At 44.1% G+C, this 13,310-nt stretch overlaps 1 protein-coding gene across 3 annotated transcripts in view; it reads right to left on the minus strand.

Moving 5' to 3' along the window:
* The window catches only part of ZNF236 (zinc finger protein 236), a 1,017,074-nt gene that overhangs the window by 919,399 nt on the left and 84,365 nt on the right, over nt 1–13,310 (minus strand). For all 3 annotated transcript variants that reach the window (XM_085606997.1, XM_085606996.1, XM_085606998.1), the window contains exon 3: nt 8,124–8,288. In XM_085606997.1, the coding sequence (XP_085463123.1) occupies nt 8,124–8,288 (165 nt within the window). The remainder of the gene's footprint in view (nt 1–8,123; nt 8,289–13,310) is intronic.

Consider the following 13,310-nt stretch of genomic DNA (forward strand, 5'->3'; position numbering starts at 1 on the left):
ACTGGCTTCTTTGAGATGCAGAAACCCCACCTTATGAACAGCTCTTCTGAAAAGAGACCCCTCAGCAAAACAGACAGCTGCCTTCAGTGAGACCGGTGAGACCCCTAACACATCATAAAGGTGACTATATTTTACCATTTTGATACCTATGCACTAGAATTGATAAAAAAGGGAATACGAGTGTACAGTGGAGCTTCTGTAGTGGCTTCAGGAGGTTGATGGTCAGAGTGAGAGCAAATTGGGGCTATTTTATGAATTGCAGCTGAGACTCTCTAAACCCTACAATGCTGCCTGCAGAACGTGCATAGAATAGTCAACACTACTGACGACGAATGGCTGGAACCACTAAAGACCACCCCACACACAAATCTTGTACTTCAGAGGATCCTGCCCTCCCATGTGCCAATCATGAAATACAAGATGGTGGCTGCCTCGCTGCTGGAAACTGCCGAGGCTTCTCCTCCTGGAGGAATTTTTGTGTTTCCTTTCTTTGAGTCTAAAACAGCAGCTGGGAGACTAGTTGCCTGGCCAGCACAACTGGTCCCAGGACCACCGCCACACCATCTCTGCTTGTACTTCTATTCATGACTCTCCTGATGTGGCAACAGGGAACAGTGGGATATTTTAACTCAGGGGAATTGGGGGTGTGGGGGGCAGTAGACGCAATGTGGACAAAGTGGCTGTTTACTACTGAGCTTACTTTTTGACCAGGGCTGGACTTGCTCTGTGGTCACAAGAGGATGCAGGAGTCTTGCCAGAGAACATGTGGCAAACTATCCTGAACTTGTGCTTTGATTGAGAGTTTAAAAAGAAAATGTTCCCGACCTTTAACTAACTGTTTGAAGCTTGCTGTGTGGTAGACCATATGCTGTGGAACATCCTGTTATCTGGAGATGGTTTCAGAATATTACAAGTTGTTTACTCCAAGAGATTTACTTTGTAGTCTATGAATGATTTATGTGCATGATTTACAAAACTGAATGCACTGCACAACCAACAGGTTCAGGCACTTTTAGACACTGTTTTTCTGAGGTGTTTGGGAGCAAAAGACACTAATATTTGTTGTGTCTATGGAGCGTAAGTGTTAGTTTGATACCCAGTAAATCCAATTCCCTTTCGGCCCTATTTGAATAGTTTCAAAAGAAAGCAGAAAGTTCAAAGATTTTATTGAGGTGAAAAGGTGACACAATCTTTGAAATGAATTCTGAATGTATGCATAAAATTACTTTGTCTTTCTGAATGAAAGGTTCTTTCATTAATATCACTTGCAAATTGCCATCTCAGCACAAGGAAGTGACTGCTAACAAAAAAGCAACTTCCATGCGAACAGACGTGTAGGTAGGTCAGTTCCCATAAGAGAATAAAGAAATTACGCACTGTGTCATTGAGTTGCAGTGAGTGGATGCACAGAGGTTTAGTCACAGTATACATGCCGAATAGCACACTCCTGTTGTCAAGCGATTTGCTACCTTTAGAATACTTACACACTCTGACGGAAGTGAAGTACCAACAGTCCAAGATTTCAGGAGCCAGATCACTAGACCGAATGACTGATAACTGGTAAGGTAAATTTGGCCATTTTACATAGTCATCAAGTTTGGGTAAACGTTGAGCTGCTTGCAGAGTGGCTTTATCACCATCATGAGTAACTAGATTATCAAACCTGTCTGGCCCATGATGGTGCAACAAAAGTTAAGGTCAAGACAGATTGCCACATTTTTGTACTGTTGCCAGAATCAGCAGAAGGGGCAGAAAAACATATGCACATTTTCCTGGACGGCTTGTCCACAGAGCATTCCACTAGGCCGTGCGGGTGGAAGCCTGGATGCGAAACTTTGCATTTTTATGTTTTGGACAGTGGTGAACTGATCTACGTCTAGTAAAATTCACCTCTGGCAAGAAAGATTTGAAAATCCTGAGCTTTAGTTTCCACTTCTGCAAGTCCGGATTGTGCCTACTGTAAAGGCCTGCAAAGTTGTTATCTTTCTATGAAAGCTGCTCTGCCAGGACGTGGATTTATCATTTGAGAGACAACTGCCACATCTGTTGGGCAGTTCAAGACAAAAGTAGGGAGTGTCCCTCCCTATTTCTAAATGTAATATATGGGTGTCATGTTTTCTTTACATGTCAGTACATTTTTGGTCCTCAAGTACATTTGAAAATCATTATAGCACATTGAACTTAAGTAGTTTCTCAGCACTGGTCCATTTCCCTCACTGTAAAATGGGGGATTCGTTAACCACACCAGTCTGAAGGAATAAGTAGGTCGTGACGTTTATGTGCAGCTGGAGGATCGGCAAACTTTCATCTTACTATGAGATTGTGCATGTTCCCCCTACAGCAGCCTGTGCTTCCTCGGAGGAAACCACAAAACTACAGCTTCCCAATTCCCAGATGCTATCATCCACTGAGACACCAAACACTTGCATTAGATGCATCTGCAGCCATGGACTGACATCCAACTTTAAGCAGGAAGCAATCATTCCGAACGTTGCCATTACTGCTGTGACAGACTGAAACATCTAGAAACAGAAAAAGGACTTTGAACTGCTTGTACTCTCTCCAGTGTTCGGAAATCTAGAGCTAAATGGGTACTAAAAGTTGGTCTCAGACAAATGAGCGAATGCTCAGTGGCATAATGTAGGTGTGCGAAAGATTGACATGTGCTCTGCCCCAATGGCACAAATTGGATTCCATAAATATATGGTGCGCCATCACGCACCAAAGTCAAGTCGCACTGCCATAAAAGCATGAGTCATGCTAATTAATCCAGAAAGTCCAATACTTTGACAGTAGAATCCATTTTAACCCATCTTTTGTTCAAATATTCTTCAATAGTTTCTGAATTCACAACGAGGCAACGCAATCCGAACCTTTGAATGCTTGAGAAATGCCCATCCGGGCCTTATTCTACAGTACAGTACGTAGGAACTCACTATTCATCCTAGGTAACAGTACATAAATGTATGCAAATCATTTCAGGCTGACAGCCCTTCATCAGCGATAGCTGTAATATTAAACGAACCATCATAAATCATATACTAAAAGAAAGTGTGCTATGTAAACCATGCAATCTAAAATGTGAATAAAGAAAAACACCAACCCACATTACTCTATAACCCTTCACATCACAAGCACCGTGTTCAATTCTACCCAAATATTCCTTTACAAAAATAATCAATATTAAATTCATCATAATGATGTATCATAAATAAAATGCACCCCCTGCTCAACTTAACTTTGAAAAAAACTATTTCATAAACCAAACATGCTCAAAATGATAATCTCACTGTGCTGTGAAAATCCCATTTAAATTTTCTGTGTCCCGGCACCAAAACCGGCAGCGTAACCTCTCCGTTTGGCATCCATAAAGCAAACAGCCTTGTGAACTAAACGACTGAAAACTAACAACCCTTTGAAAACATCACAGGTGAAACCCATCTTGTTAAACATGCCACATGATTGTGAGTGCAGAATTGAACTAAAGTAAACAAAAGAAATTTGCGAATCACTTGCCTCAAACCTTAACATGCAGCCCGTGTCCATCAAAAGAAATTTGAATAAATAAATCATGTTATAAACAAACAATACCTATACAGACTAAATCATGAAAAAGTCAAATATACGTGCTAATAATAAACCCCAAAAGATAAATGGCGTGAACTTAAATGTATTAGTTAACTCAAATGTCATAATAAAATCATTTGGACTGATGGTTCAAATGTTTCAATAACGAAGTTAGCTCCCTCTGATAAACTCGATGTTTCCGTGATGCCTCCAGAATGATGTAATGTTATTTTTATCGCAATGTTCAATGCAGGGTGCAAAAAGTTTGGTGGGACAGGAAATCTATAATCTCAAACAAATGAGCAAATGCGTATCTATTGTACTCGAGGTCAACTTTTTTTGGAAGAATGCTCAGAGGCAAAATTTAGGCGTAAGATGTGCTCTGCCCTAATGGCACAAATCTGATCCCATAAATGTATGGTGCGTCCGAACGCACTAAAGTCAAGTCGCAATGCCATAAAAGCATGAATCATGCGACTGGACTTTGGTGCGTGACGACGCACCATACATTTGTGTACTCAAAGTTGTTACCAGATAATGCTGGGCCAGTACAGGTTGCAGATGAGACTTTTTGGCATTGATGCCAAGTCCTAATTAGTTAAGTTGGGACACTATTTTGTGTGTGTAAAACAGGCACTGCAAACCTGTTTTGCCTTTTACCAGCCAATCGTAGTAACAGATAGGGTAAACAAATTACCTGGTGGCGGAGATGAACTGCCACCATGACAAGACATTTCGTGAACACAGTTGTTGATTTAATGCTGAAAATTAAAACTGAACTGATAATGTTTTGCACCCAACATAAAGCAAATGTTCAGGTGATTACTTGGAAGCATCAGGATACGAAGACAGCTGCCTTTAATGCCGAGTGTCATTAGCCTGTCTTCTTGCAGAAGCATTATCACTTCCTAGAACATTCAACTTGAAATGACTGGTCAGGAGGAAGAACTTTAAGACGTGCATCTCCAAGATGGGAAGAGGTGCATCATCCTTTTTTGATATCGAGAAGAACATGGAGTGTTCCCTGGCCTCTCGCATAGCACTTCCTCCCCTTTCAAAGCAGCGCGTGAATCTCTTCGAGCAACGATATACTCTTGATTTATGTAGTCATAATTAGGAACAGGTATGGTGAAGGTATAGAGTAGCCCATGCAGCACATTGAACAATACCCATTTGCCTTAAATTACTCTCTCCCACTACCGAGGATAGTCCCTCAACCTTCCCCATAATGGTATTTAGTGATTGTGACACAGAGCGATTTAACAGTATTGGTGTCCTTTTTAATATTTTCAAGGTCTTGATGAACATGGCAAACTTAGTAAATATTGTTTAACTTCAGAACAGAAACAAGCAATAATCATAAACATGTGGTGATGTAAAATGGCCCTGATGATGATGATGATGACCTGGCAGCATACCATATGTGCAGTATTGATCGGTATAGGCCCATGTTGCAAATTACCTTTCCTTCAGTGACACAAGCTTCACACTTTTTTGGCACACTTTTCTCAAAGGCGTTAGAAGAGATTTCTATTTCCTCACATTGGAAATGCTCATAACAGTTAAGGAGTGCCTGGAAGTTTTGCAGTGCACAAGAAGGTTGCAGTGCCCATTATCTCGCTCATCCTAACAGTACTGTAGTGTCTGTGTTCTTTGCTTGGAGGTAGCCCTTCGCTGGTACCTTGATTAATGGATCTCTTTCTGGCTGAATGAACTACCCTAGTGTTAGAAGACACATCACCTCGAATATAAAGAGTATCCAGAAGTGCAGCTTTATATTTGCATTTTGCTCAAGATGGTATACCATGTCTTAATTAGGTTTTTTTAAATGTCTACAGTTTTTTTTGTCATGGGAAAATAGTGGACTATTCTCTTAGTTCTGAATGATGTTTCAATGAGGAATACTTTCTCTACCAACATCATGGTGACCGCCATGCTGAAATATAGTTTGTTGAATTACTGCATGGTAGGCTCGGGGTAAATCAGAGGAAAAGCTTTAAAGGATACTGTTCTAAAGGTGCCTCGTTGTCGGACTCCCAGTATTTGTTCAATTCTTCTTCAGAATGCGGCACAAGGTCTTTACATGATTGGATCTGTTGCTTCGCTGCTCTTCTTCTCAGTCTGCTTAGGGTAATGCAGATCGTGAACAAAGAACTCAGTCCTGTAGGGCAAATATCTGTGGTGCTTGGAACTACCTGCCTGCTTCAGTTGTCTTTGTACATTTCTGAATATGATAATGGCATGTCTTAGGTGCAATATCCTCCTCAAATGTAATTTTTGCTTGGTTACATTCTTGCCAGGTGATATACGTTGTTATGAAAGCCGGTTGTTTTAGCTTAATCAGTAGGCCTCAACACATCCTTCTAAGGTTCTGTGACAATATTGCCTCTTTCAGAGTCTAAATCAAAGTATTCCTTTCTCAAGTCCAACCATGTGTTGTGTCCTTGTGTGAGGGGGTTGTGAAGTCATGATTTTTACCTGCTAAGTCTTTTTGGGATCAAGCATGGTTGAAATTAAATATTTTCCAAAGCAAAAACAAGGATGTGACTTAGGAGTTGGCCTTTCGAAGCTGTCTCGGGTACTTTTCACGTCTGAGCCATCACTTGTTTCAAGGAGGGCTGACCAGAGTCAAGATTTGCAGAGAGTCTGTTCTACCCCTTTAGACTGTGATGTGTGTGTTCCAAATAACCATTGTGTGCAGGTGGCAATAGTTTTGAAATCAGAGTTTTGTTTCGTATTGTCACAAACTGTTGTAATGAACCCTTAATTATGTGAAAACTGTGCTTACAACCAGAAAGCTATTTTGCCTGCATCTATTGACTGCATGGAGGCACTGTAAAACCACCTATGATGACAATTTAAGAGCAATCGTTTACACTGTATTGTTGACACCTCAAACAGCTCTATTAGTCATTAACCGGAGAACGGCACGGATTGCAAACCTGATAGCAATCGGATTGTGCCAACTTCGCATGATATCAATAACAAACATTAAATGGTTTCTTTTTCATCCCAAAAACCCAAGAAGTAATTCTCAAACAACAGAGAAAATATGTATAAAGTTGTAAGGATATGATGGGTCAACTTGATATCTTTTGTAGCCGTAGCACAGGCTGCAGTAGATGGATTTGTTCTTCGGTATAGTGTCCTTCATGTAGGAGCGTATAAAACCTATTCTTTCAATTGTGATACAACTTTGAAGATGGAACACTAAACTTTTGCACCAATCCTGAGGGTGAAAGTTAAAGTCTTTAAGTAACAGTGCACAGCATGTTTACAGCAGCACATACTGTACGCATATTACATCGACCACTGTAGTAAGCATCCACAGGAAAACCAAAAAGGGGCAGAATGACAAGAAATACTTGTTTCCCTCTGCACTGCGTCCCTAAGGGGACATTGTGAAGAAACTGAAGCCACATTGTCCCTGCTACAGGAGATGAAAATCGACAACCACAATGATTAACAGAAGGTCTTTTCATAGGAGGAAACACTAGAGGCGATGAGGACAAAGATGACTCAGACTCAGAAGCAGGTTCTGAATTTGGGAGAGAAATTTTTAAATTCTTCACAACCTGCACCTCAATTTGTTTTCTCCTCTAGCCACACCTCTACCCCATGAATTCATCTGGTCCCTGGGGTTATAGACTGTGTGCATTCAGGTCTGATGCGCAATCGATATGCATGGAATTTTATAAAGGGACCAGAAGTTTTCCATCTCATTCTTGCAGCACCAAGGCGCTGGTTCTATATACCAGTAACAGCCTATACTGCCCGCAGGCACACCCAGCCAAGAAGGTAAGTCAATTGTATGGCAAGGGATGCAACTGGCAACAGATGAGTGAAGGAAGCTCCACTAACAAGGGACTGAGGTCTTCCTAGTCATAAGAGCAGGTCTGTGGTTCACATACAAATAGGAATTCAGCAAGTCCCAGGCAAGATAGCAGAGCAAAAATCATGCAGCGAAGCTACAGCCTTCATCAAATATTCACATACACAAGGAAGATGATTATGTATTTTGTGATTGGGGAATAACTTCCTACATTATAAAAGTACAATGAGAGCTGGCTGTGCAGGGGTGGTTGGGACAGTCACAGCAAAGTAGGCAAATTCTTGAGTGCACCTTAGAATTGAAAAAGTCTTGGAAAAGGGAATCCTGTTTCTTTCTGCACATTTACAAGGGGGTTGAGTGCCAGCTCTGTACAATGAAGGTTCAGCCTTCAGTGGTATGAAATGACTAAGGCAGACGGAAGGGGAAACATAGCATAAACAAACTCTGTAAAATGCAGTGCAATAATCTAAGAAAATAAATTACACTGCACTGTTTGGTTGTTGGGGATCAGCATTGATTTCTGAATCTACCTCTGCACTGCGGACTCAAGTAAAAGGTTCTAAAGACATATTCCTGAAGAAATCCTATACCACTGGGCAAGTACGCACTGTTCAGTTGTTCTAAGTACAAAATGGCAAACAATTAAAAAACACTACTTTCTTCAACAGCAGAGCTTAAAACGACCAATGGAAAAAAACGTACATTTTTTGACAAAAGTTATTACCTCTTCCTTTTGATGAAGCATAATATGCGACTTAAGACTGGCGATTCTGGAGAATTTCTTGTGGCACATAGGACATGTTGGGGAATCCAACTTGTGAGTAGCTTTATGAAGTACAAGGTTGAATTCAACATTAAATGTTGCAGGACACTGGTTACAACGATGGGGCTGTTTTGGGGGAAAAACAGGCTTTGTAGTTTGAATTAAATTATTACAAGTTCACAACTTTTTTCAAACAACTGGATACCCAACAATAGGCACTACAACATTGACATGTACAGAAAAGATGCATCAGCATACATTGAAATAAGGCTTAGTAACAACAAGTGTTATGTAAAAGATTCATTTTGCCCGAAAAGGTTTAATTGTACAATAATTAATATTTAAGTAAATAACATTTTTCTGGACAAAAACAATACATACATGTGGTCTTCAGGCTTTACTAGAAATAATCATTCATGTATGATCATGAGGAGTAAATGTATCAGAAGACTGGCCCCACCTTACATTATTGTTCGGCATTGCGTGGTATGTTCAAGTGTCTGCTGTGCAAAACACGGAGAGGGTCAAAATAAAGTTACAACAGTACAAGATGCTGATGGTTAGGCTAGTAATGCCGTCAGTTTGATGCATGCAAATGGTGTAGATTCACAACCTGTGCACTGAATTTAACACATTTCCTATTTCCCCTTTCATGTGATGGTGGATGTTGGATAGGCAAAAAACAAAATAAAGTTAACAAAATCTAAATTTCTTTAACTCCATTAATGCAGAGCACGCGGTGTTCATGTCCTCCACACATACTTTACAGTGCACATCCTCCCACTCAAGGCAAGAAACTCCTCAAGTGCAGCTTTCCCAGCAGCCTGAGGCATTTTTTTTTTGTGTGAATGACGATCAGCACGCATGACACACTGACGTTGGCACTATAGATAGCGAAAGCAAAAGGATCAGTAAGGCTCCATCCACTTTCACTGTTAGGTGCAGGGGGGGGGGGTGGTTAGAGCGCAGTACCCAGAGTACTAATCACAATGGGACCAGTAACATTGGAAGGGAACAATCTCCCTGTTCCAATAATATCTCTATCTAGTGGATACCTACTTGGGGATTGGCGAGAGGCGGCTAGCAACAATAACAAATCAACCTTACCTGCACAGAACAGAATTTGGGGAATTCATGAGTCATAAGAGTGAAGCAGGTGTTGTGATTACTGTGGCACACCAAGACACCAGGCCAGGGGGGAAAGAAAAAGCAGAACAGAAAGAAATAGGTCTCTGGGTAGGGTCCCACAGTACAAGAAACAAGACAAAGGGGGAAACAAAGGGGTGACAAAACAGGGGAGATTTCTTACTAGAGAAGAGAGAAGAAAATCAGGGACTCACTCAGGGTACCTGACAGGCCGTAAGGAGCAGGAACACCAAGGGTGAAGCCAGGAAAGAAAGCTCAGAAACCACTAGCAGATGGGAGTGCGCTAGGAGGAGCCAGCTGATGGAACAATAACTCACAGCTGTAAAAGACATCTCTGAAGAGGATAGCCATAGACCTGGAGTGTGGGGAAATTAAAATAGCTGAAGCAAACCCCCCAGTGCCTAGTCATACTCGTACTACTAACCTTACATCCAGCAACAGGAACACAGCATCAGAACAGGCTGTCTAAAAAGAAAGCAAACTTATGCAATAATCGGGCAAATGCTCATTTATAAAAACTAGGATTCTATTTTGCAAACCACAAGATCCAGGGACTTTATGCAGATTTTTCAAAGGAGTACAACAATCACTGAAGAAAGAACTGAATAGGACTTGAAAGAGATGATTAGGTTTCCTGCCCAGCTCCAGATACTAGCCGAGGGGATATCCTGGAACTTAAAGCTCCAGGATATCCCTGGAAGCACTGGAGAGAGCAAAAAACATGCAAAATGCTGAAGGACTTTGCAGAGCAAAAATTAGACGAAAGATAATAAGATATCACTAACAATAAAGCTGTAATAGAATATGAAAGGTATGTGAGCATAAATCACGATGAGAGTAGTGTCAAACTTCCTTCATAGCCACTGTCCACAGGCAGTGTTTTTACAGTACACACATTTATAAGGTATAAGTGATAGGACATTAAGTTAAGAAAGATATTTTGGGGGAGGAGCCTAGCGCGTAACCAAGATGGCCACGTAGGCTCAAGGCTCCCGAGGGCCTCCGCAACCTCCCACATCTATCCTGAATTAATCCTGGTTTTGTCGACGGGCTTTTGTTGATGAGCTTGAGCTGAGGTGCCATCCGTTCTCCAAATTCAAATCGGGCTCGGGGAACCGAAATGGTTGCGATCTGAAGTTTACGGCCTGCTCCTGCCTTGGTCCCGAACTCGAGTTGGTGAGGTGCCCGGGTACGAAGTGAACAACAGCGGCATGCAGGGCCTGGCCTGTCCCGTACCCCGCACTTTCACTTTCGTTTTCGAACCTGTTTGCTGACCTCTGCTGAGGGACCTTGATGTTCCAGAGGAGCGTGGATGGTGGAGTGTTTGGCCTGGATCTCGGACTATACACAGGCTACAGTCCGTGACGGCTGTGGTCCCTTGAATTAGCTGTCTGGTCCCTACTCCTGTGCTGGCAGGTGCCAATCTCAGTGGTCACCGGACGATGGCGGCGAGGCTGGACGGAGATAAGCAGAAACCCAAGAATACCCGGCGGGGAGTTTACACCCAGGCTAATAACATGGACCGCTATGCGCAGACAAAGGGATCCCCTGGTGGGTCGCATAAATCGCCGGAAAGGTCCAAGGATGTCTCGGGCCTATCTGCTGACTTGACTTTGATAGACGTCATGGGCGCCATTGAGGAGATGAAGGCTGCAGTGGGTCAGCAGTTTAATACCCTGGCTCGTAAATTGGATGCGGTCCTGATCGATGTCAATCTGGTCAGGGCGGATCTGTCTAAAACGAATGAGCGGGTCACTGCTTTGAACCACACAGCGTCGAGCCTAACTGTGGACGTGGCCGCCCTGCAAACGGAGGTTCGTAGGTTACGGCTGACCAGTGACCTAACTGACCGTCGACTTGAGGATTCCGAAAGCAGGGCCAGGCGGCGCAATGTTCGTATAATTGGGGTACCGGAACGATCGGAGAACCCTGCTGCTGACCTTTTTGTGGAGGATCTGGTGGTCAACCATCTCGCACCCAAGGGGCTGAGCAAATTCTTTGCGGTGGAGCGGGCTCACAGAATTCCGGGTGGTGCGCCGAAAGTGGGTGCTCCCCCGCGGCCTATAATTGCCCGACTTTTTAACTTTCGGGACAGAGATGCTATCCTTCAGGCGTCGAGGGTGACTGGGCCGCTGAAATTTGACAACTCTAACGCCAGCTTCTATCCAGACTTTACGCAAGCAGTCCAAAAACAACGACTGGGATTCTTGGGCGTCAAACGGCGCTTGAGGGACATGGAGCTGAAGTATGCGATGCTATTTCCGGCCAGGTTGCGGGTTGAGTTCGAGGATCGCTCGCACTTCTTCGACCGGCCGGAGGCGGTTGGATACCCTGCCTCAGAGTCGAGATCGGGATGGTCAGACGGCGGAGAGTGGCGAGGGTTCGGCGGAACAGCGCTAGAACTTTGGTTCCCGGTGATGGACTAGGCTGGTGACGTTTTGTACCTTAGCTCTATGGGACTCAAGTTTGGTGCAATTTGCCCTTCAAATGCTCGGAGGTTGTGGAGAGCATATTGGGGCCCTTTCCTCCTTCAGGGGTTCTTTTCACTGCAAGTTGGGGGGGCTGTTTGGGCTCAAGCAGGGGTGCAGGGAGGGGGGAGTTGTGGTTTGGATATTGTGGGGGAGGGGGGGTGTTGGGGACTGTTGGGGACTGTTTGTTTGTTTCACAAGGCAATGTGAGGTTAGCTGCTGATTTGTCCTGGTTGTGTTCTCCGGGATGTGGGCATCATGCACGGGAGCGGGGTGGGGGGTAAGGGTTTGAGAATACTTTCGTGGAATGTGAACGGACTGGGGGATAGGATCAAGCGCGGGGTGGTGTTGCAGTTTTTTAAACGGATCTCGCCCGACATTGTTTTCCTGCAGGAGACACATCTGATTGGGAACTCCTTCCATGCCCTGAATAGGCGGGGCTATCGCCTTGCTGTTCACTCTGGTTTCACTTCTGGCTCTAGGGGAGTTGGTATCTTGGTCAGGGCCTCTCTCCCGTTGGAGGTGGACGAGGTGCTCCACGATGATAGAGGGCGATATGCAGCATTGGTGGGGAGATGGGAGGGTAGAACTGTTTCGCTCGTTGCTGTCTATGTGCCACCGGGATTGCAGACGGCTACATTTGCTGATTTGGGGCGTTTGGTCCTGGGACTCCCTGGGGGGGTTCTGGTGTTAGGGGGTGATTTTAACGCTGTTGTATCCGGTATAGAGGACCGTCACCCCCCCAGGGATCTCCCTAGAGCCCAGGCCTGGCTGGGTGGCTTTCTAGATACTTTAGGACTTATAGATTGCTGGAGACTGATGCACCCGGGGCAGGCACAATACACCTTCCACTCGGGGGCCCACGGGAGTCTCTCGAGACTTGATTATATACTTATGCCGGCGTTCCAGGCTGGAATGATCGGGGAGGTGCGTCATTTGGCCCGAGGTATTTCTGACCATTCCCCTCTATTGTTGCAGATGGAGGTTGTTCCTGGGGCAGAGGGAAGAGTAGCGCCAATTAACCACTGGTATTTACGTAACCCTAATATTCGCGCGGAACTGGTTAAGTCCATTGATCACTACTTCGACGATAATGTAGGGTCAGTGTCGTCTGCTGTCTCCCTATGGGAAGGTTATAAAACGGTGATCCGGGGGCATGCCTTGTCTCTTATTTCCCATGCTAGGAGGTGCGGGAGGGAAGAGGTGGTTCGCCTGGAAACTGACATCGCTGAGATGGAGGGGGATTTGGAGCGGGGTGTCACGGATGAGAAATTGCACGTTCTCAGCCTTAAACAGTCAGATTATAGAGCGCTGGTCACTGATGCTGCTAAAAGGATGAGTAGAGAGCAACAGGGACGACTGTATGATGTGGGAGATAAGGCCAGAAAGTTGATTGCTTGGTTGGACAAGAAGAAGAGAGCGAGTAGAGTGGTGCCGGTTGTGGAGAGAGTGGATGGCGTGTGTGTGACTGACCCGGTGGAAATTGTTAACTGCTTCGCGGATTACTTCCGTGGGGTATACTCTCCGGTCTCTG

Source organism: Triturus cristatus, chromosome 5_2 (genome assembly GCF_964204655.1).
Source record: "Triturus cristatus chromosome 5_2, aTriCri1.1, whole genome shotgun sequence".
In the NCBI taxonomy this organism is placed as follows: Eukaryota; Metazoa; Chordata; class Amphibia; order Caudata; family Salamandridae; genus Triturus; species Triturus cristatus.